The sequence below is a fragment of the Sturnira hondurensis genome, unplaced genomic scaffold, assembly GCF_014824575.4.
Source record: "Sturnira hondurensis isolate 20B ecotype Veracruz unplaced genomic scaffold, ASM1482457v3 Scaffold0022215, whole genome shotgun sequence".
In the NCBI taxonomy this organism is placed as follows: domain Eukaryota; kingdom Metazoa; phylum Chordata; class Mammalia; order Chiroptera; family Phyllostomidae; genus Sturnira; species Sturnira hondurensis.
Genome location: NW_028094846.1, coordinates 13,592,886 through 13,613,298, shown reverse-complemented (window position 1 = coordinate 13,613,298; position 20,413 = coordinate 13,592,886). Strand labels below are relative to the sequence as shown.

At 41.0% G+C, this 20,413-nt stretch overlaps 1 protein-coding gene across 2 annotated transcripts in view; it reads right to left on the bottom strand.

Moving 5' to 3' along the window:
- The window catches only part of HMCN1 (hemicentin 1), a 411,512-nt gene that overhangs the window by 171,898 nt on the left and 219,201 nt on the right, over window positions 1–20,413 (bottom strand). For both annotated transcript variants that reach the window (XM_037034954.1, XM_037034953.1), the window contains exons 20-29: window positions 19,814–19,926; window positions 17,998–18,157; window positions 17,230–17,398; window positions 12,421–12,548; window positions 10,710–10,982; window positions 8,198–8,293; window positions 5,492–5,686; window positions 3,924–4,054; window positions 3,611–3,758; window positions 718–844 (exon numbers count right to left, since the gene is read on the bottom strand). In XM_037034954.1, the coding sequence (XP_036890849.1) occupies window positions 718–844; window positions 3,611–3,758; window positions 3,924–4,054; window positions 5,492–5,686; window positions 8,198–8,293; window positions 10,710–10,982; window positions 12,421–12,548; window positions 17,230–17,398; window positions 17,998–18,157; window positions 19,814–19,926 (1,540 nt within the window). The remainder of the gene's footprint in view (window positions 1–717; window positions 845–3,610; window positions 3,759–3,923; window positions 4,055–5,491; window positions 5,687–8,197; window positions 8,294–10,709; window positions 10,983–12,420; window positions 12,549–17,229; window positions 17,399–17,997; window positions 18,158–19,813; window positions 19,927–20,413) is intronic.

The window sequence follows — 20,413 nt, the reverse complement described above, 5'->3', positions numbered from 1 at the left end:
CAAATTATTAAGGGTGAGCATCTTTTAGGCCACTTACTGCTTACCATTAATATTTTTAATTGCCTGTTCTGACCCTCCAAACATTTTGTATGCTATTGTTTGACTTCTTGACTTGTAAAAAGTTTGCATACACTCCTTTATTTCATAAACTGCAATTTTTTACTGTTGGCTACTTAGGTCTTAGACACCTGCTCTCAGAAACTACACTATTACATGAATTGTGATTATAACGTGAGAAATGAGCTCCCACAAGCAATACAAACCAAAGCAGCCCTTGAACTTGAAGTCTAAGAAACATCTGATCGCTCTTCTGTAGTTGTTCCTTTTTGGCCCATATACAGAACTAGCTTAGGTATTCATTCATCTTGCTGTCATAAACAAATTTTCTTTTTTAATAATTCAACAATTCCATGTCAAAGCAAAGTGACCTCTGCATTTGGATGTTACATTTTTCATTCTTAGCCTATGGACAGGCTATTTAGTGTATAATAAATTTGAGTTTCTCTATGGTTCTAAAATAAAATCCACAGCAATTATAAAGAGCGTTGTAATTCATAAGAATGAAAGGTATTATAAGACTTTGAGACCTTTTCGGGAGCAATGTTGTTTTTCTGTTATGCTCATTCTATAAAAAAATGAGGGCAAACATCCACATGCATTTACACACCTATTTCCTATCACCCAGACCCTGGTAACAAATACAGAGAAGATACTCACTTGCCATCTTTGAACCAGTCAATAACTGGGAAAGGAGTGCCTTTGACCTGGCATTCAAGGGTAGTGTCATGGTTGAGGACAACTGAGACTTCATTTGGGGCATTGGCACCTATTATGGTGGGTGGGACTTGAACAAAGACATTTTATCATTAAAATCTGTAACTTTGGCAAAAGGGTAGAAGGCTATCAGATAATCAATGATTTCTATACTATTTCAACAAGGTCTTACCATTAAAAATGTCATACAATAATCCCTTTTCATATTACTTCTACAGAACCATACGCTGAATTCAAACACAGGAGCACATTCATGAAAGGTTCAATAGAGGGGCAGTTCTTGGTAGCATAGGACTCCTTTCCCTCATTTAGAGGAGAACTAAACCCAGTACAAAAGGAGTTTGGAATATAAGTGAGCAGTGAAGCTAAACTAACACAACTTACTACTGCTATACATTTTATTTTTTATATTTAATTTTTACAAAGATTTTATTACTCATTTTTAAAGAGAGGGGAAGGGAGACTTGGCTGGTGTGGCTCAGTAGATTGAGTGCTGGCCTGTGAACCAAAAGGCTGCCAGTTCAATTCCCAGTTAGGGCACATGCCTGGGTTGTGGGCAACGTCCCCAGTTGGGAGCATGTGAAAGGCAACCAACTGATATATCTCTTGCCAATCTCGCACAAAAGGGAGGGGAAAGGAGAAAGAAAAAGGGGAAGAGAAACATCAACATACTTGTACCTACCCTGGCCAGGGACATACCCTGGCCAGGGACCAAACCTGCAACCCAGGCATGTGCCCGGCCCAGTAATCGAACCCGGGACCCTTTGTTCTGCGGGTCAGTGCCGAACGAACTGAGCCACACTGGTCAGGGGAACTGCTATGCATTTTAGATAATAAATGACATAACACATGTCAGTCTTATAATGTTCAAATTCTACATGGTACACCAAAGTGCTGCTTAAAATACATTACCCTTGTCTCTTTTACAAGGCTCCTATGGTAAAACTGGATATGAGTATAATGTTGCCTATGCTAGTTTTTATTCTTGGAACTACCAAGCATTTTGAAGAGTTCCTGTACACTTTCCTGACCCAGTCTTCTTCCTTCACATCATGTTATGGTGTTAGGTCCTTGTCTTCAGGAAAAGGAAGGGTTTTATCTCCAACCACTACAAGGCTTTCAGTTCGGGGAGCAGTGTGGTCAGATTTGTGTTTTAAGATCACACTGGCTGTTGAATGAAGAGTGGCTTTGCGTGGCAAAGAGTGGAGGAAGGGGACCAATTAGCAGGCTGTTACACAAGCCGGGGCAAAAGTTGGTTTATAGTTGCGGGTACATGAAACACAGAGTTTATTCTTGTACTATCATTTATTAATTATTGTATTATTTTCCATATGAACACCTCTAAACCTACATTTGCCCCACCCTGTATTAATTCAACTTATAAGTGATATTTTCATGGTGGAAATAGAAAGGGGTAAGTGATTTAACATGGAATTAGGCAGTAGATTTAAGAAGGTGTAGATTTGCCCTGGCTGGTGTAGCTCAGTGGATTGAGTGCGGACATGCGAACCAGAGGATCGTGGTTCGATTCCCTGTCAGGGCACATGCCTGGGTTGCAGGCCAGTTCCCTGCAGGCCAACTCCCAGCAGGGGACACACGAAAGGCAACCATACATTGATGTTTCTCTCCCTCTCTCCTTCCCTTCCCCTCTAAAGATAAATAAAAAAATATTTTAAATTTTTTTAAAAAAGGTGTAGATTTCAGGGGTAGGGGAGAGGGAGGTGGGAAGAACAACTACCAGGTTCTGGCAGGAGCAAGTGAGTGGAGGCGCAGGGCGCTGTGATGGGAATCACTGAAGGTGACTGAACAGACCTTTGTTGAGCCTATTCTGCTTCCCGCGCCACCAAAACATTTGAGTCAAGATGCTGTGGAGGAGATTAGATGTATATCACTAGAGTTTAGAGAAGTCTCAGCCACAGATGGAAATTTGAGAGTTGTTAGCACACAGACAGAATTCAAAGCAAATGAGTGTGCTAGGACAAATGCCAACGAGACTAATGACAGAAAATATTTCTTGTTCTTTATAGCCTATCCTTAAATGGAATAATGGTAATTTTGGTACAGGAAACGCAAAGTATTTTGGGCTTTGAAAAGACTAATGGGAGAAATTACGTTATAACAGTTTTTACATGGTAATTCTAATTCAGCATCATTTCTAGCTCAACTTCCACCCCAGACTTATAAATCATATGCCCATCTTGATAAGCAAAATACTGAAAAGAGAGGAAGTCATTTTGTCATGATGTAAACTTGGCAAATATAATTTCACACACTAAAATTATAACATGTTACATTTATGATTACCATTAAAAAAGCGAAAAATGTTTTCTAGCCCAATTTATGACAGACACTACCCATTCTCAGAATTCCCACCCTTCATTAGAATCAGAGCTGAGGTGATTTAGTTATAAAAATTAATTAGGATGCAGGGGAAGAGGCATTTTCTACCATCCCCAGTTCAAGTACCACCTAGCAGCTTCAGAGGATGCCAAGAGCATGAATGAGTTTACTCTGCGTCATCCTATACAGTTACTTCCCAGAGAATTTCCTGCCCACCGAACTGGAGAAGTTGACAAGAGCAGCAACCTACTATTTCATGTATAAGATGGTCCCAAATACCCACAGATTTCTCTGTACAGTAAACACTAAAGACCCTTAAAATTTCTATACAATATGGTCCTGTTCAACAAATATTAATGGCAACAAAAATAATGATAGAATGATATGAATGATATTTATCCTATCAATTTATTTTTCTCTTTTTCAAATAGTCAGATCTATCCCACGTAATAAATGCATCTGATCTGCAGTGTTTTTAAGTGAGTGTGTTCCTTACCTAGCACATCGATGTTAAAATACTTCTGAGAGGTGCCTGCCACGTTAATTGCCTTGCAGGAATACCCTCCCATGTCCTTGGGGGTGGCTTTGAAGAGCTTTAACACCTTCCCGTTGTTCATGATCTGAACGGTGCTGCTTTCAGCCACCTTTAAGGGCCAAAAGGATCAATGTTATTTCTAACCCTAATGAGAATGTATAGCCAAAAATTCAAGTAAAAGTGTTATATTATTATTAAGATGATGGTTATATCTGACCAATTTATTTCCGAGGCAGAGGCAAGAAACTGTGCATATTTGGATGTTTCCATTTACCTGGACATCATCCTTGTACCACATAATGATGGGAGACGGAGTACCTTCAACTTCACAGAAGAGACTGGTCGGCTGATTGACCAACACAGACACGTTCGTTACTTGTTCTTTATCTTTAATTACTGGAGGAACTGCAAAAAAAAAAAAAAGAGGAGGAATCATGGCTAGATAATTTTATAATAGATATTATTTATAAAGTTTCTTTGCACAGGCCTTTCAAAAGCAAATTCTGGGATAGTCCATCGCTAGAAAGGCTGTTCGTGTTTAAGCACATGCTCTAATAGAAAATGAAAGGTCCTGACCAATTTAGTTATCCTTACTGAACTTTGTACTCTGTTATGTCCGTTTCAAACCGAGGATACACGTTAGGACAAATTTAAAGGAGAACCTATTTATTCCACATATTACTCAAAGTATAAATTGTTAGGGTTTTGATTAAGTCACATGGGCCTCACTACTTCCCTGAATACCACCCAGAGTCTTAGGAAGCCAATATCCATCAACTTTTAAAAGATACACAGCTTTGACAAACTGACAAAAGTACGAGATTTTCACTCAAGTGTTATTTACAATAGCAAAACCCTGGTAATAACTTAACTGTTCATTAATAGAGGGAGGTTAAGGGACTAATGGCATAACCGTTAAGTGGGATGCTCTGTAGAAATAAATAAGAAATGAGAATATTGAATAATCTCAGAGAGAGATTCTTTTTTTAGTGATACAGACAAGGCGCAGAGTAATGGATACAAAATGAGGATAAATGTATATTCACATCCCTTTGCATGTGTATAAATCTCTCTGGGGAGACACATACACACATGAATTACTTTGGCCCTAGGGAAGACCAGTGGCTGGCTCAGCTCAGGGTCATGAGACTTTTGACTACATATCTTTTTCTCCATTTGAACTTTGAATGATATAGGTGAAGGGATTAAGCAAAGAAAAACAAAACAAAGCCCATACACATCAATGACAATATAGTGATTACCAGGGGGGAAGGGATGTTCCGGTGGGAGGTAGACAGGGGTAAAGGGGGGAAAACGGTCCCAGAAGGAGACCTGACTCTGGGTGCTGAACACAGGATACAATATACAGATGACATATCACATGGAATTGTATACCAGAAGCCCCTATTATTATATGGACTGTCACCTCAATACATTCAGTAAGAATTAATAAAATAAAGTCATTATCAAACAATTCATGAGTAATTTCTAAAGATTATTTATTTATTTTTAAAAAGAGGACAAAGGAAGGAGAAAGAGAGGGAGAGAGACATCAATGTGAGGAACACTGATTAGTTGCCTCTTGCAGGTCCCAAAGGACCTGGCCCAGAACTGAACCAGCGACCTTTTGGTCCATAGGCCAGTGTTCAATCCCCTGAGCCACACCAGCCAAGGCCAAAATTTCATAAAATTTTAACCAAATCAATCAATCAATGAACGTAGATCACCAGTTTTGTTTGATGACATTTCTATTTGCATTCATATTAAATAACACTACAGTGAGAGAATAACATATACGCAGGATAAGTTGGACATGATTTGAGCACTTTCATCTGTTTTTACCATGGACTTTGAGGTGGTATTTTTTTTCTGTGGTCCCAGCCTCATTGACTGCCACACAGATGTACTCCCCATTGTCATGCGGGGTGACAGAGGCAATAATCAACAACATGCCATCTTCCGAGATAGAAACACCAGGCTCCTGGCCTGACAGCTCTCTGCCATTTCGCAACCACTTGATGGCTGGTGTGGGGGTACCTAAAACAGAAATGAAAACCTTGTGATATTTTACAAGAAAATTAGAAATCACTAGTCAAGATCAAGTATATTTACTGAATAGAAATAAAACTTTTGTTATGACTACAATTTGTGCGCTGATGTACTTACGAGTATAATTAGTCCCCTAATGTACTATGCTACTTGGCGAGACATTTCTTGGCATAGCATTTTGAAGAGATTATGGGATTGAACACCTCTAACTCTTGATAGGTCTTAAGAGACCTATGTTCTCTAGTGTAGAGTTTGATCAAAGTTATTTTTATCAGAACAGTCAGATGATAGTCGGCAAAGCATTTTTTTGAGTGAGGTCATAAGTGCTTTGTGGGAAAAACTATATTCATCAAATAGACTACACATATGAGCAGTTTGGGGATAAAAATAAAGGAAGAGTGAACAAAGGTACTATCACAGGAATAAACATGAAGATTTTCCAACCAAATAGAGTGCATGTATGATGCAATGAAGCGATGCCTTATAACTCAGATTTTTAACAGGCCTGACAGAGTAGCAATGAGAAACTCTTACTATCCACATATCTTCTGAAGATCTCACAGTATTAAACCTAGGACAGTAGAATACATCTTGCCTTTTTTTTTCTGAAAAGAGTTGAGAAAACAGTGCACGGAATTAATTTTTTGATTTATAGATGACCAACAGAGTGATGGGCTGGTGAGCAAAGGTGATGAAATCATCCTACAGGCCATAACAAAGCCAAAAGGACATACTGGAAATAGACAAACATTTGCTTTGAACAAGGAATGTATTTATTTAGCAAACAGTGTGTCAGGCGGAAATGTAAGCACTTTAAACTTTACTTAATCCCTGTAAAGACGGAAAGAAAGCACATTAAGTAAAATTAATGACTGCCCAAGACATTGTTAATAATCTCATCTTTAAAGGTTAATAAAATATTAAAGACTGGCCATATAATCAAAGACAAGTAGAAAAAAAACAGCAGGAATACACATCATGGGTCATTAAGGCTAAACTCTAACTGAGTCAAGGAATTATAAAAGTGACTATACAAGTTATACTTCTGAGAAGAATAAAGCAAAAAGAGCCTATTTTCTTGTGCTGATAATAAAACACTCATGAGGAAGATGGGGTAGAACTGACGGGTTCCAGTTGCCTATGTTGCAGGGAAAAAAAGATAAAATCACTTCCTCATTTCTTTACATTCCCCTCATTCCTTTATGGATTTCAATCAAAACTGTCAATTAACATTTGTTGAGTTAATGAAAAAGCCAATGAACAAGCCAAAAGATAAGTTGCATTATCTTTCATTACTAAATGGTAGAATGAACAGGGGCAAAAAAAAAATCCATTGCAAAACAGAACAAAAAGGCATCTAGCTAGTTTAAATAAACTTGGGCATTACACCCCAGATGAAAGTGGGGAGCAGGGAAGAGATGGTCTTCCCAACTAGAACTGGGGAGTCAGTCCAAGCCGGCTCAGGAGCCGGGGATTGAAGCCCTCTTCAAGGAGCAGGGGACAACTAGAACCACTGGCAGGGGTCCAGGTAGTGAGTGGCCACAATATGGCCTCCCCGAACCTTAAACCCCCCAAAAGGTTTCCTTTCCAGGCCTTGCCTCCCGCCCTCACTGGCTCTGGGAATAGTTACGGATAATTCTTTTGCCATCTAGAAAGCTTGTTAAACTTATCTTTAACAATGATGGTAGAAATAACCATTGGTGAGAGCTACTGTTGAGAGATGCAAAACCTCACTACAGAGACGGGCAGCCATGACGCCCTTCAACAGTTGCTGCCTCCGGGGCCCCTGCTAAGAGGCACCTGTCAAGCACTAATGGGCCCAGTGCATGCAGCCCTCTAGAAGGTTCTGAAAAGAACACTGCTCGGGCTTCGCCAGACTGCTTCGAACCCTTTTGAGTCATTGCAGATGAATGCATACGTGTAAGACAGGAGGTTCCTAACCACCTGTTGAGCATCCAGAGTAAGGCTGAGAGTGAGTGCCTCTCTCACGCCCCCTATCGAGAGATAATAACAACCTCCTGCCAGGATACATGATAGAAAACCCAGAAATTCAGGGAGAGAAGGGGCCGGAGCAGCCAGCCTCAGAGGGCCAAGTTACAACCTAGCTCTAGCATTACCAGTCCAGGGGAAATCTAAGAAAAGAGATTTTGAGAAGTCTCCAGAACAAACAAGGGAACAGGCTTAATTTATATTTATAACTGAGTGAGATAAATGTGGGATATTGTGAATAGCCCTAGCTGCCACATTTTAAAGAGAAGCCTTGTCAAAACAGAATGACCTGAGAAAATGGAAAAGAGAATGAACTACATGGAGACATATTAGATGAAGCAAGTTTGAAATGCCTATTCAAAAAGCTGTTATTTGAAAGAGGGATTAGTGTCTCCTATTCGCAATATTTTAACAAGGACTCGTAAGTGGAATTTTATAAATCGATGCTTTTGGCTCAATGTAGAATTCTGGAACATTATGCCAATGCCTGTATGCCTGAGTATTACACACCTTTTGCAGGACATGGAAATGCAATGCGCTGATTGGCCACTCTTTCTTGGAATGGAGCGTTATATGGAGGTTCTAGATCTTCCAGAGTAGGTGGCTCTATTAGAAAAATAAACGCATTAGCACAGGCTTTCCAGGAGCAATATCCAACTGCCCTGAAGCACAGTCGACACTCCGCATTGGTGAGCTGATATCTTTCCTGATTCTTCTTTTAAATGCAACTTGTATTTCTAACTGCCAGACGTTTCTACCTAGATGGGACCTAGGGATGTAAAACTCCACGTGTCCCCACAAACATTCGTTACCGAATGCTCCCTACAATTCTGTTCTGTTCCCTTTATTCCCTCCGTTAAGGCATCAGGCTCCACCCAGTGTTTAAGTCTTTCTCCCTCACTGCTGACCACCACATCCAATCAGTCACATTATGCCGTATCTGTTCACACATCTGTATCCTCCCCACTGTCCTGAATGCCGCTATTTACTTCCAGCCCTTAAGAACTATTTCAGAGCCCTAGCTGGGCATCGTTCTGATACACCAAGGTTGTGGTATGGGTCCCCAGTTGGGGCACATACAAGGAGCAAGCGATGAATGTATAAATAAGTGGAACAACAAATCAATGTTTTCCTTTCTCTTTCTCTCTCACTCTCATTGAAAAATATTACTAAAAATTTTAAAGAAAACTATTTCAATAGGCTTCTCATTGGAGCCCTTTCCTCAAACGGGTATCCATTTGGATTCGTATTCCACACAGCCCCCAGAATATCCTCTCTAAGCCGTTAAGTCCAATAGTGTGGCTCACGTACCTGGTTAAAGCAACTACTTTTATTCATTATGTGTGGAGGATAGAGTTTCACACCCATGCTGTTCTCAGTGCACCCCAGTGCGTCCGAAGTCTCTGAACAGCCTCACTCTCCATTCATTTCTGGAATAAATGTCACTCCACTTTCCGTGGCAGCCCTTTCCTCCCCATACACATGATTTCCTCCCCGAATTATTTTTGAGTCCATTCCATTTTTCCCCCAGTCCAACTGCCATCATCTTTGGCCTGAACTACTTCATGTTTCCAGGTGCTTCCTCTCCCCACAAAGAGTGATCTAAAATCGAAATCTGGCACCTCCCCTCCCCAGTAAAAGGCCTCTAAGTCTTTTCATTGCACTTAAAGTCTGAACACCTTATTCTGGGTTTCCAGACCATCGGTAATCTGGCCTCTGAGCACATGTCCGGCTTGATGACATATCAGCATTCAGTCTGGAATGCAGCCATCTGGCTTATACTGATTGAATTATTTATTTACCCCAGTGGATCCAAAATATCACATTCCCCCCTTTCACATTCTATGTCTTCTTCTGGAAGGTTCTCCCCATCCCATCCCACCACGTCCTTGCTTGTCATCTAACACACTTCTACCCATTCTTCAAACATCAACTGGTATGTCCTGACCCTAAGCATGGATTCTCTGACTTAGCTTCCTGCTAAAACTCATATAAATATTTTGACCATTTCATGACAGCCCTAACCAGTTTGTAATTATGAGGTTATTTTGTAATGTCTATCTCTCCCATTAAACCATACACATAAGCTCTCTAACTGTACCAGGTGGATGAATGAACTGAAAAAACTCTCTGTTCATGTCCTAGCCACCCATTCAAAAAGAACTGTGATGTGCCAGGGGACAAAGTACCATGTTGCACCATGCTAAGCACAACACCTACTTATCTTTCCTTCTTGCCTCTGCACTGGTATTCTCCCTGACCTGGAATGTTCTTCCACCTGACTTCTGCATGGCTGTTTCCTTATAGTCAACAACACCTAACCCTAAATATTATCACCTCCTCACAGGAGTCCAACCTGACAATCCAGCGTAAAGTACCAACTACTGGGAGTACCAACCTATATTAATTATCCACCTGGCACTTCCCACAATCTGTATGTTTGTTTGCTTGCTCTGTGCCTTCTCACAGTAGAAGAGCTCATATAAGCAGGTGCTTTGATTTGCAACTACTTTCTCCGCACTGCCTAAAACATGACAGATACCTGGTAGGAGCTTGATAAATATTTGTAGCTTGAAGGAATAATTACTGGTCTTGAAATCCTCTAAACAAGGCCAACATCATTCCAGGGAACCACGGAACTAGATTTTCTGGGGATTAATAGGGAGGGCACCCTACCACTAGGAGGCAAAACCCTATTCCAACGCCCCTCTGCCCGCAATGTCTTCCAAGACAGTGGGCGGGGCAGTGATCTAGGACTGATTCCATCACCTCCATCCTCCATGGCAACTTCATCTTCAAAGGCAAACACACAAAAATGGATGCAGGTTTAATAATAGTATGGTTTCAGGTCTTTCTGGAAGGGTTCTCCTTTCAAAGTTAACTAAAGAGTTATAAAGCTTATATAGAAATCTTCTGAAAGTGATCCCAGATTACCCAAGCGATGTATTTCATATAGACTCCAGGGGTTTCCCCCCACCCTCACCATATATATATATATATATCTTTCTATGACCCAAATCACCTTGGACGTGGAGCGTTATCTCCGTTTCATCACTGCCTGCGATGTTAGCAGCAACGCATGTGTACACACCGGCATCTGAGAGCATGGCTTGGTTGATGCTCAAGGTCCCACCAGGATGGCTAACATGCTGCACTCCATCAACCAGCACGGCACTCCCACCTCTAAACCAGGTGATCACAGGAAGGGGCGTCCCTTGAGCGTTGCATGGAAGGTCCACTCTCTGACCCACTTGGACTTTCATGAGTTTAGGGCCACGCTGTATCTTTGGAGAAACTGGAAGTAACCATGGAGAATTAATAATCCAATTTTTAAAAATGCCCTACCTTTTCTCACTTAAAATGAGAGCTCCTTCCCAAGAGGCTACGGACAATGTGGAATCATCTCAGGATTTGGACCCATACTCAGGCCACGTACTGATTTGGCAATTAGGGCAAGTTAGTCAATTTCCTAAGGCCGGTCGGCTTGATAAACCAGGAGAAATAGCCTCTTCGACACCAGTACACTGCAAGAGCTGTGGGGTGTATAAATATGAAACTCCTCAAACTACACTGGAGGATGAGCACGCATTTCAAAATGTCAGATTTCCTGTAACTTGTAAATAACTTTAAAGCCCTCTTAAAAGGCAATCCAGATAATTTCTATACTATAAGAGACTAAAACGAAAAGCAGTTCTCCTCATGTACTTTGAGTTTTTGTTCTTTTTGTGGAAGCTTTAGCCAGACAGGAAGAAAAGCTATTCCTAAAGTCTCTGCAAATTGCAGAGAAGAAAATCAAGACCAAGTCTGCTATTTTTCTTTACCTACCTCCCTTTAGAAACTTAAATGAGATCATTTGTAAAAACACTGGCATGTACTATTGGGTTCTGCTTACATGCATTATGTTACAGAATCCAATGACTCCGAAGGACATGATTAGGATTTATATCTCTTATACCCCTAAAAGCCCAATTTGTCTGTCCTTAGTTTTAAATGTAATATTTAACCAATGCTTTCTATAGGCTGTGACTAGCCTTATAGGTTTGACAGTATTATGGCCATTATTTTATGAAGGGCAAAACTAAGGATAAGAAGAGTCAGGCAGTGTGCTTAGTGCCCGAAGACTAGTACATGAAAACCTTCCATTCAATTTCCAATCCCGTGATCAATAGGATACTACTGTAGTGATTAACCTGAGAGTGAAATTAGCTCAATACTCTGACTCCGACTGTGTGCGCACTCAGTATGTGTTGGTTGAATGGGCAGTTGGACAGACAACAATAAATTGAGGGAATGAAACAGACTGACTAGAGTTTCCAAGTAGCTGAAAAATCCTACGAAGCAGAATGTTTTCCATTGCTGAGCTCTTCGAACAGTGAAAATGACCATGTAAAGGCTATTAAATTCTTCCTTGAAAATTCACAGTCACTTCTACAAAAAGCCACCAGTCTAAACACATTTTTCTCACTGTGTATCAACAACAGTCATAAGTCACTGCGGACGTTTAGTAAAATTGAGGTCCAAAACTAATACTGTCCGCTGGTGGCATCAGGAGAGTGTTGTTTACAGGGGGTGCATAAACTTTTCGGGGTAAATGAAAGAAAGTCACATCTCAACTTTGAGAAAATTGTGTCTAATTACATTATATACAGTTGGAAGTTTCGTTATCAAAGAAACTGGGCTATGGATCTCCCAGTGGCCAGGACACATATCTATGCCTTCATTTCAAAACTCACCGTGGACATTTAATTTAACAGACTGAGTCACGTTCCCAGCAATGTTTGTGGCGACACAGAGATACATCCCACTATCTGAGACCCGCGCCTCTGTGATCTTCATTGAACCAGAAGGGAGGAAGGTGTGTCTAAAAAAAAGAGACCACACAGTAGACTGTAGAACATGAGAATTTAGATATCCCCTATGCACTTTGGAATTAATACTCTGCAAGGGGTTTTTGAAACTGTTTTCCCATCATTAACGTCTTTTATACACCTTTAAGTCAGCTTAATTTCATAATTGCTTTGCATATTCTGGATGATGCTCTTGCAAATACAAAATCAGTTGTCCTTGCTCTTTAAATCCAACCTAACAGTTTGAAATCATCAAAAAAACTATCCATCTTTCTGGTTGATTAAGTTGCAGCTATAAAAAGTAAATGTATATTTTAGTCAATTTAATATACAGAGTCCATTCAGAAAATATCTAGACATATAATATGAAAAATAGAGACATTTATTGAAGAAGATACAAGATACAAAAAACATTATACAAAGGACAATGACGCCTCAGTCCCCTTCAAAGGAGGCACCCTGAACCTCACACAGTTCTTCCAATTGCCATCTGTTGCCCCATTGTATTTTCCTAAATCTCACTGGTGGTCTGAAATCTCTTCTCTTTCAAAGGTGATTTTAGTTTTGGGAAAAGCCACAAGTCACAGGGCATCCAATCTGGGCTGTGGGGGAGCTGAGTCACCTGGGTGATTTGATGTTTTGTCAAAAACCTCTGTAAGAAATGTGGTGCGTGAGTGGGTGCGTTGTTGTGATGAAGCTGCCAGTCACCAGGTGCCCATAGCTGCGGCCTTCTGAATCATCTGCATAGTTTCCATGGGGGAATGTTCAAACTTAATGCAAATCTGACACAGGCTTGTGGCTCTCCTAGCACAGTCATTTTGAATGCAACAGGCACACAGTACACATGCTCACACAGTGGTATCTACCATCCCCACTGACCAGTACAGCGAAGTCAACACTTTGCACACATGTGCATTCCAGTCCACTCTCATTGGCTGCCAGGTTACATTGATGTCATGCAAGCCATTTTCATTATATTAACAATGGCTGCACTTTTTCTGGATCGATCTCTTATTTTGAATACTTTATGGTCTTTTCTACAAAACTTCATTTAAAGATTTAATTGGGCTAAAATAAAGGCAAAAGAAACTACGTGTGTAATTCTTCAATATATGTTGAATATATTCTTTCTATAGAACAATAATGTAGTTGGGTGAACCAGACTTATATATTAAAATGTTACTACATTCATTGTATTAAAATACCTTTATGGGGAAAGGGAGGCAAATAGACACACTTAATATCAAAATTTCATATAAAGCTTAGATAAATAAAGTGTGCTATTGGTCCAAAGACAGACAAATGGATAAATAGTACAGGACAGAGATGTACCCCCACACACAGGAATTTACCAAATGTGAGAACTCAACAAGTAATAGGCCATATCAGAGGTGATATCACAAAATGCAAGGAAAGTATTAACTATTGAAAAATTGTGTTGGGTAACTGGCTCTCCATACGGGAAAATGCATAATTAAAACTAGAGCTACCCAATAAAAGAAAACTACCTAATACAATCACAACATANACATTCATTGTATTAAAATACCTTTATGGGGAAAGGGAGGCAAATAGACACACTTAATATCAAAATTTCATATAAAGCTTAGATAAATAAAGTGTGCTATTGGTCCAAAGACAGACAAATGGATAAATAGTACAGGACAGAGATGCACCCCCACACACAGGAATTAACCATATGTGAGAACTCAACAAGTAATAGGCCATATCAGAGGTGATATCACAAAATGCAAGGAAAGTATTAACTATTGAAAAATTGTGTTGGGTAACTGGTTCTCCATACGGGAAAATGCATAATTAAAACTAGAGCTACCCAATAAAAGAAAACTACCTAATACAATCACAGCATAAAAAGCCATATGAGTCAAAGTCCAAAATGTGCAACACGACCCTTAAAATAGTGGAATAAAACACTAGAGGCCATGCTTGTGATCTTCTTTGTAAAGTACAGATCTTAAAAACAGTAGATTAATACACTGAGCTACATTAAAACTTTTACATTTTGTATAGTCAGTCACCATACATAAATAAACGTGAGAGCCTCATGGTGGACTGAGAGAAGATAACTGAAATGGAGGCAATGCACAAAAGAATGTTATTAAGAACAAAGACCAAATTTCTATGTCCAAGAAGGAAAAGAGAAGTCAACAGAAAACTGTGCAGCGTGTTTAATGAAGCAATTCTCAGCTAACACAAACGGCCAACAAACAAGGGAAAAGCATTCTGGGCTCACGGGAAGTCAGTACATCAAAACTAAGGCAGTTTCAAGACCCCCATCTGACCAGCAAGAATGTCTGTCAGCCAGCCTCATGCATTGATTATAATGTGGCAACAGGCACACCCAGGTCCTATTGGTGAAGAGCTAACCAGTGACACTCCATTGGAGAGTACTTCAGAAATGTCTACAAAGCTGAAAACAGGAATTCCTTCCACTGGAAACTGTAGTTCTTGTCATAAGGAAACGCATGCATGTGCATACAGAGAGACATATAAAAAGATAATCACTGGCCCTGGCTGGTGTAGCTCAGTGGATTGAGCACGGGCCTGCGAACCACATGATCACGGTTCGATTCCCAGTCAGGGCACATGCCTGGGTTGCAGGCCAGTCCCCAGAGGGGGACTCACGAGAGGCAACCATACATTGATATTTCTCTCCTTCCCTTCCCCTCTAAAGATAAATAAATAAAATATTTTTTAAAAAGATAATCAATGAAAGGTCTTGTTGTAAAACTAAAAGAAAGGAAGGAAAAAAGGAAGAAAGGAAGGCAGACAGAAAGAAAGAGAAAAAGAAAGGGAGAGAAAGAGAAAAAGAGAGAAAGAAAGAAAGGAAGGAAGAAAGAGGAGAAGAGAAAGAAAAGGAAAGAAACAGAAAAACAAGAACATGAATGTCCATAAATAAGGAAATATACATATGTATATATATAATGTAGAATATGTATATGGTAGTTAAAATAAACTAAATATATATATCTGCAAATGGGCAATGTTGACTGAATAAAGCAAGCAGAATAACCATATACATGTTACAATAGCAAATTGAAAACAAAATTTAAAACACAGAAAACAATATTCTCTACTTTTTATACTGTGTATGTATAGCATGCATATCAAGTCGGAGGCAGTGTTTACCCAAGGAAGGCAGAAAAGAGACTGGGGAGGAGAACAATGAAACTTTAACTTTATCCGTAATATGATATTTTTATTCAAAAATATGCAAAGAAAATACTTTTCCAAAACCATGGTAAAATTATGTAAAGTAGGTCTTGTTCTTTGTTATTGCTGTTAACAGTGGTAGGTAAACTATAGTCGTGTGAATTTATAGCCTCACAAATATGCATCAACAGGTCTAACAGGCAAGAGCTAGAGACTATAATTCTTAACCGACTAGTAACTTTTGGCATGATATTGAGCTAAAATAGTAATTGCTATTATTTCTTGAGAACTAGAGACAAGAGATGTAGACTACATATTAGCTTACATAATCCTTCAAGTCAGTATTTTTCCCATTTTATAAACAAGACACCTGAGGGGAAGAGAAGTCCACTGGAAACACTGCCAAAAGAAGCCCGCAAGCTTTAAGGGCAGGGGCAGGTTTCAGGTCACACCCTATCCCCACCCCCATGGCCGTCAGCCTGCTCTCCATCTATGAGCCTGCTCCTGTTCTGCCCGTTAGTTCAGTTTGTTCACTAGATTCCACATATGAGTGAAATCATAGGGTGTTTGTCTTTCTCCAGGTTAGGAGGTAGCGGGATGGAGCAAAAAGGAAAAAGGACTCATGGGCATGGACAACAGCGTAGTGATTGAGTTGGGGGAAGGGAGTATGAGGGGGATAAATGGTCATGGGAAAAAACACAATAAAAATAAATTTTAAAAGCATGCATAAAAAAGTAAAATAAAATAAAAATAGCAGAAGCAAAAATTAATAAATAAAGTCACACCTGCATGGCAAATAAGTTTGTGCTTTTTTTTTTTAATCCTCACCTGAGAATATGGTTTTTGCTTTTAGAGAGACAGGAGGAGAGAGAGAGAGAGAGAGAAACATCCATGTGAGAGAGAAACACCAGTCAGTTTCCTTTCTTACGTTTCCCAACAGGGGGACGAACCCACAGCCTAGGTATGTGCCTTGACCAGGAATCAAACCCACAACCTTGTGTGGTACAGATTGATTCTCCAACCGACTGAGCCAGCAGGCAAGGGCAAAGCTGGTGTTCTAAAGGCTCTGGCAATCTGGTTTGCATGTCTCTTAGCTTATCAAACATATTGTCCCCATGGGCCTTTGTATGAACAAGGGCTTCATCAACAAGATTTTGACAAAAGCATAGGATGGAAAGTCAAATCCTAGACATCAGAGTGTCCATTGTGTTTCATTCTCCTGTGGGATTAATGGAATTCTATGTGTAATACACACTTTGTGCTAACATGAATCTCTGTACAAATATGCTCCATTTTAATAACCACCTTGTACGGAGCACCCATGGAAAATTATGTCAAAGCTGGGTATTCGCATTTCCGATACCAAAGAATGATTTAGAGGGATTTTCTATAGACTCAACAGCACATGTGAATCACCTTAAATGTAAGTTATTTTTTGAAACTCTTGACAACCTGAATAGGTCCTGGCCTCTATCCTGAGAGATGATGTTTCCGTGGATTACACTCATCCCGGTCCCCTACCTGGGAGAGAACGGCGAGATGAGCTGGTTTTCTCTGGCCCAGGTGATTATGGGTGGGGGCGAGCTCTTCACTTCGCACGGAAGGGTCACCTCTTCCCCGGCAGGGACGGAGATCTCCACAGGCTTATCCAGGGTCAGTCCTCGTTGATCTCCAAACACTCTGGGCCTTACTGAAATAAACACGTGTTTTGGAAGGGAACTAGTACACTGAAAACATTTAATTTACAAGAACATGTGGATTACAAAGATTCTTACATGAATTACCAAAAAAAGTGTTTATTCCAAGATCTGGGGCATATCTAAAACTTCCCATGCATACATCGATCACCGGAGATGAAAGGAAAATGACCAGCCAGTTTCCCTCTCTGGCTCTAACTTGGCCACACGGCAAAGAGGTCGGCTGAAATGCCCTTTTGGGGTCTGCCAACTGTAAAAGGAACCCTCGAAGGCAGAGGACTCACCAAATCACAGCTGAGGTTCGGCTGCACTGGGAGTTGAACAAACTCTGGGGGTTTTCCAGAGAGTTGAGTACAAGGAGCATAGTCCTTGGGACAAAACTGTAACATTTTCCCCAAAGGCTATACACACAATTATTCTCCCTGTAAATCCGAAGCTACATAGAGGAGATGTTGGCTTGCAGTGAAAAATACAAACCTGGACAGCAGTTCACTTTAAAGGGATAGCCTTCTGGTAACATTATCTGGTAGAGGACTCTAAGTTTTGGCCCAGAGGCAGTGGGGAAAAAACACATCCATCCACAAGTCCTCACCATAGACAGTCAGCTGCACCTTCCTCTTGGCGTAGCCGGCGGCATTGGTGGCGGTGCAGACATACTCCCCACTCTCCTCACCTCCGGGGGACACCACATACAGACTCCCATCAGCCCCTGCGGAAAACTTAGCACTGCTGGTGGGAATCAGCTCGCCTTTCTGCAAAACACAACCACGAGCAAAGATTTTTTTTTGTTAATATTTTTCTTCATGATAAAGAGTGACTTAATGTCTGGAAGAGGAAGAAAAAAATCTCCAAGGGGAAAATATGAGATAAAAAAAAACCAAATGCTGATTTGAAGAAAGTTATCGATAAGAAAGATTAAATGAATAAAGCAAAGATCATGGTTCTTCTTGCCAAACTATGCACGGAGCTACATTTCATTCCAGAGCTACTGAAAGGTGGAGGGGTAAGGCTAAGAATAGTTATGAAGGGGACAGTGCAGATGCTAAGCCGGGCACCGTTTTGAGCATTCCTCACAGATTAACCATGTCAACACTCATGACAATCTTATGAGGAGGAACCGCCACAATCCCCATTTTACGGGGCAAAGAATGCTACGGGGCAATGTGGAGGTCACGGAGTCAGTCAGCGGCGGTAGAGCTGGTCCTCGAACCCCGGCAGTCAGCCTCTGGAGCCCAATCACAGAACCTCTGGGCCTGGTCACAGCGCAGGGCCAGCCTGCAAAGATTGCATATTTGTACTCTCCTAAAAGGCTCCAAACTCCTACGGCACCACACCCTGCGCCATTTGGGGACCAGCTTCACTGTTGCATGTCTGTGTCCAGAGACAGAAATCTCAAGGTTTTTTGTTTGTTTGTTTTCCCTGAGGTCAACACCCACTTTTCCATGTTGGAGGAGTTTTTGAGGTATATAACATTAGATGGCATGACAAAATACTTTGGTTGTGGCAGTAATTTATATTGCTTTATACCTGCCAGGCTTAAATTGATTTACAGAATATATGCCATCTTCGTGCTTGTTCAAAGATGGAAAGGACTTTCTCAGGAAAGGGGATTTTCCTCAAGGCAAGAATACAAGTAAAAGCCGTACAACTCCACGACAGGGATATAAAGAGGGAACCAACAGGATTGTATAGGTGTCTCAGTGGCTTCCTGAAGGGCAGAGTCAGGGACAAAGACTAGGAGGCTTGAGGGGGTCGGGGAGTGAGTGAGGCACAGAAGGAAGGAAAGAGGATCAAGGGTTTCACTGCTCTGCTTTCCTCTGTGGCTGGGCCCATCAGCTTCAGTGTGCTGGGGCCCCTCTGAGAAACTGTGGGGATGCACCTCCGAGGGACTCTTCCGGTGGATGAGCAGCAAGGTGTTTATGTAGGACACCTGCCCCAGACATGAGTAAGTCCCCCTGCACTTCCTGAACACCTCTTAGCAGGCCGAGTGGCCTGTGGGGCTTTGGATGAAGCCCTGAGTCCAAACGCGAGGGAGGCACCTGCATGAAGTGTGATCCTAGCAGACAGCACAGCGCTGTCCACAGAAATGCACTGAAAAAAACATCAGGGCTTTGGGGATGCGGTGAGGGGTCAAAAAGACCTGATACCCCAACAAAGGTGCTTAGAAAGTTTCAAGGCACGCAGACCGTGCGTTATTAGCCGTCCCTGTTGTGCTGTTAACACTATTCAAGCAGCAAGGAGGCGACTGCACGAAGGACACTTTTAAGGTCCCTTCCAAGTGGGGTGATGGCATGGGGATAACCTTTTCATAAGGTTTCATGGTACACGCACAAGTTCCACATACGACTGCCATTTAAATACCATTAGAACCCATAACATGAACACTCGGCACACGGTGGGCCACTTACCTTGGACCAGGTGATAGATGGTTTGGGAATTCCACTGGCTTTGCAGGGCAGAGTTACCGGGATGCCTTCAATGGTACTGAGGATCTGCTGCCCGTGCTGAATGGTCGGCAGAACTGAAACAGGAAGCAGCGTTCAGAACTGAGCTCCTGCCCTTCTGTTCAGTCCTGTATCTCTGAAGTTGAACACTTTTAGGATATGCTGAATATCTGCAAAAACTAGTGAGGAGTCGGCCCTTTCTGATAGAAATGCAGGGTGATTTGTAAGGGAATGTAATAAGTAAAGCAAATACAACCGTTATGATCTGAAGAGTTTAATGCAAGTTTAAAATCAAGTAATGAATTATGTGTAGTAAGTTGACTTTTCTAACAAAAATAAGAGAAGAGTGAAGAAAACCAGTTTTTCCGTGGAAACTCCAGATAAAATGACACCGTAAGAGTTATACAACGAACCCCTATATTTCACCCTTGGCCATTACCCGTGAAGCTGCAGTGAGCCAACATAAGCCCACTTGCAGAGAAGGGGGCTGTTTGACCCCTACAAATTAAATATCTGTCTCTACACAAGAATCACTTAGTGAGCTACTAGATTTAACCTACAAAA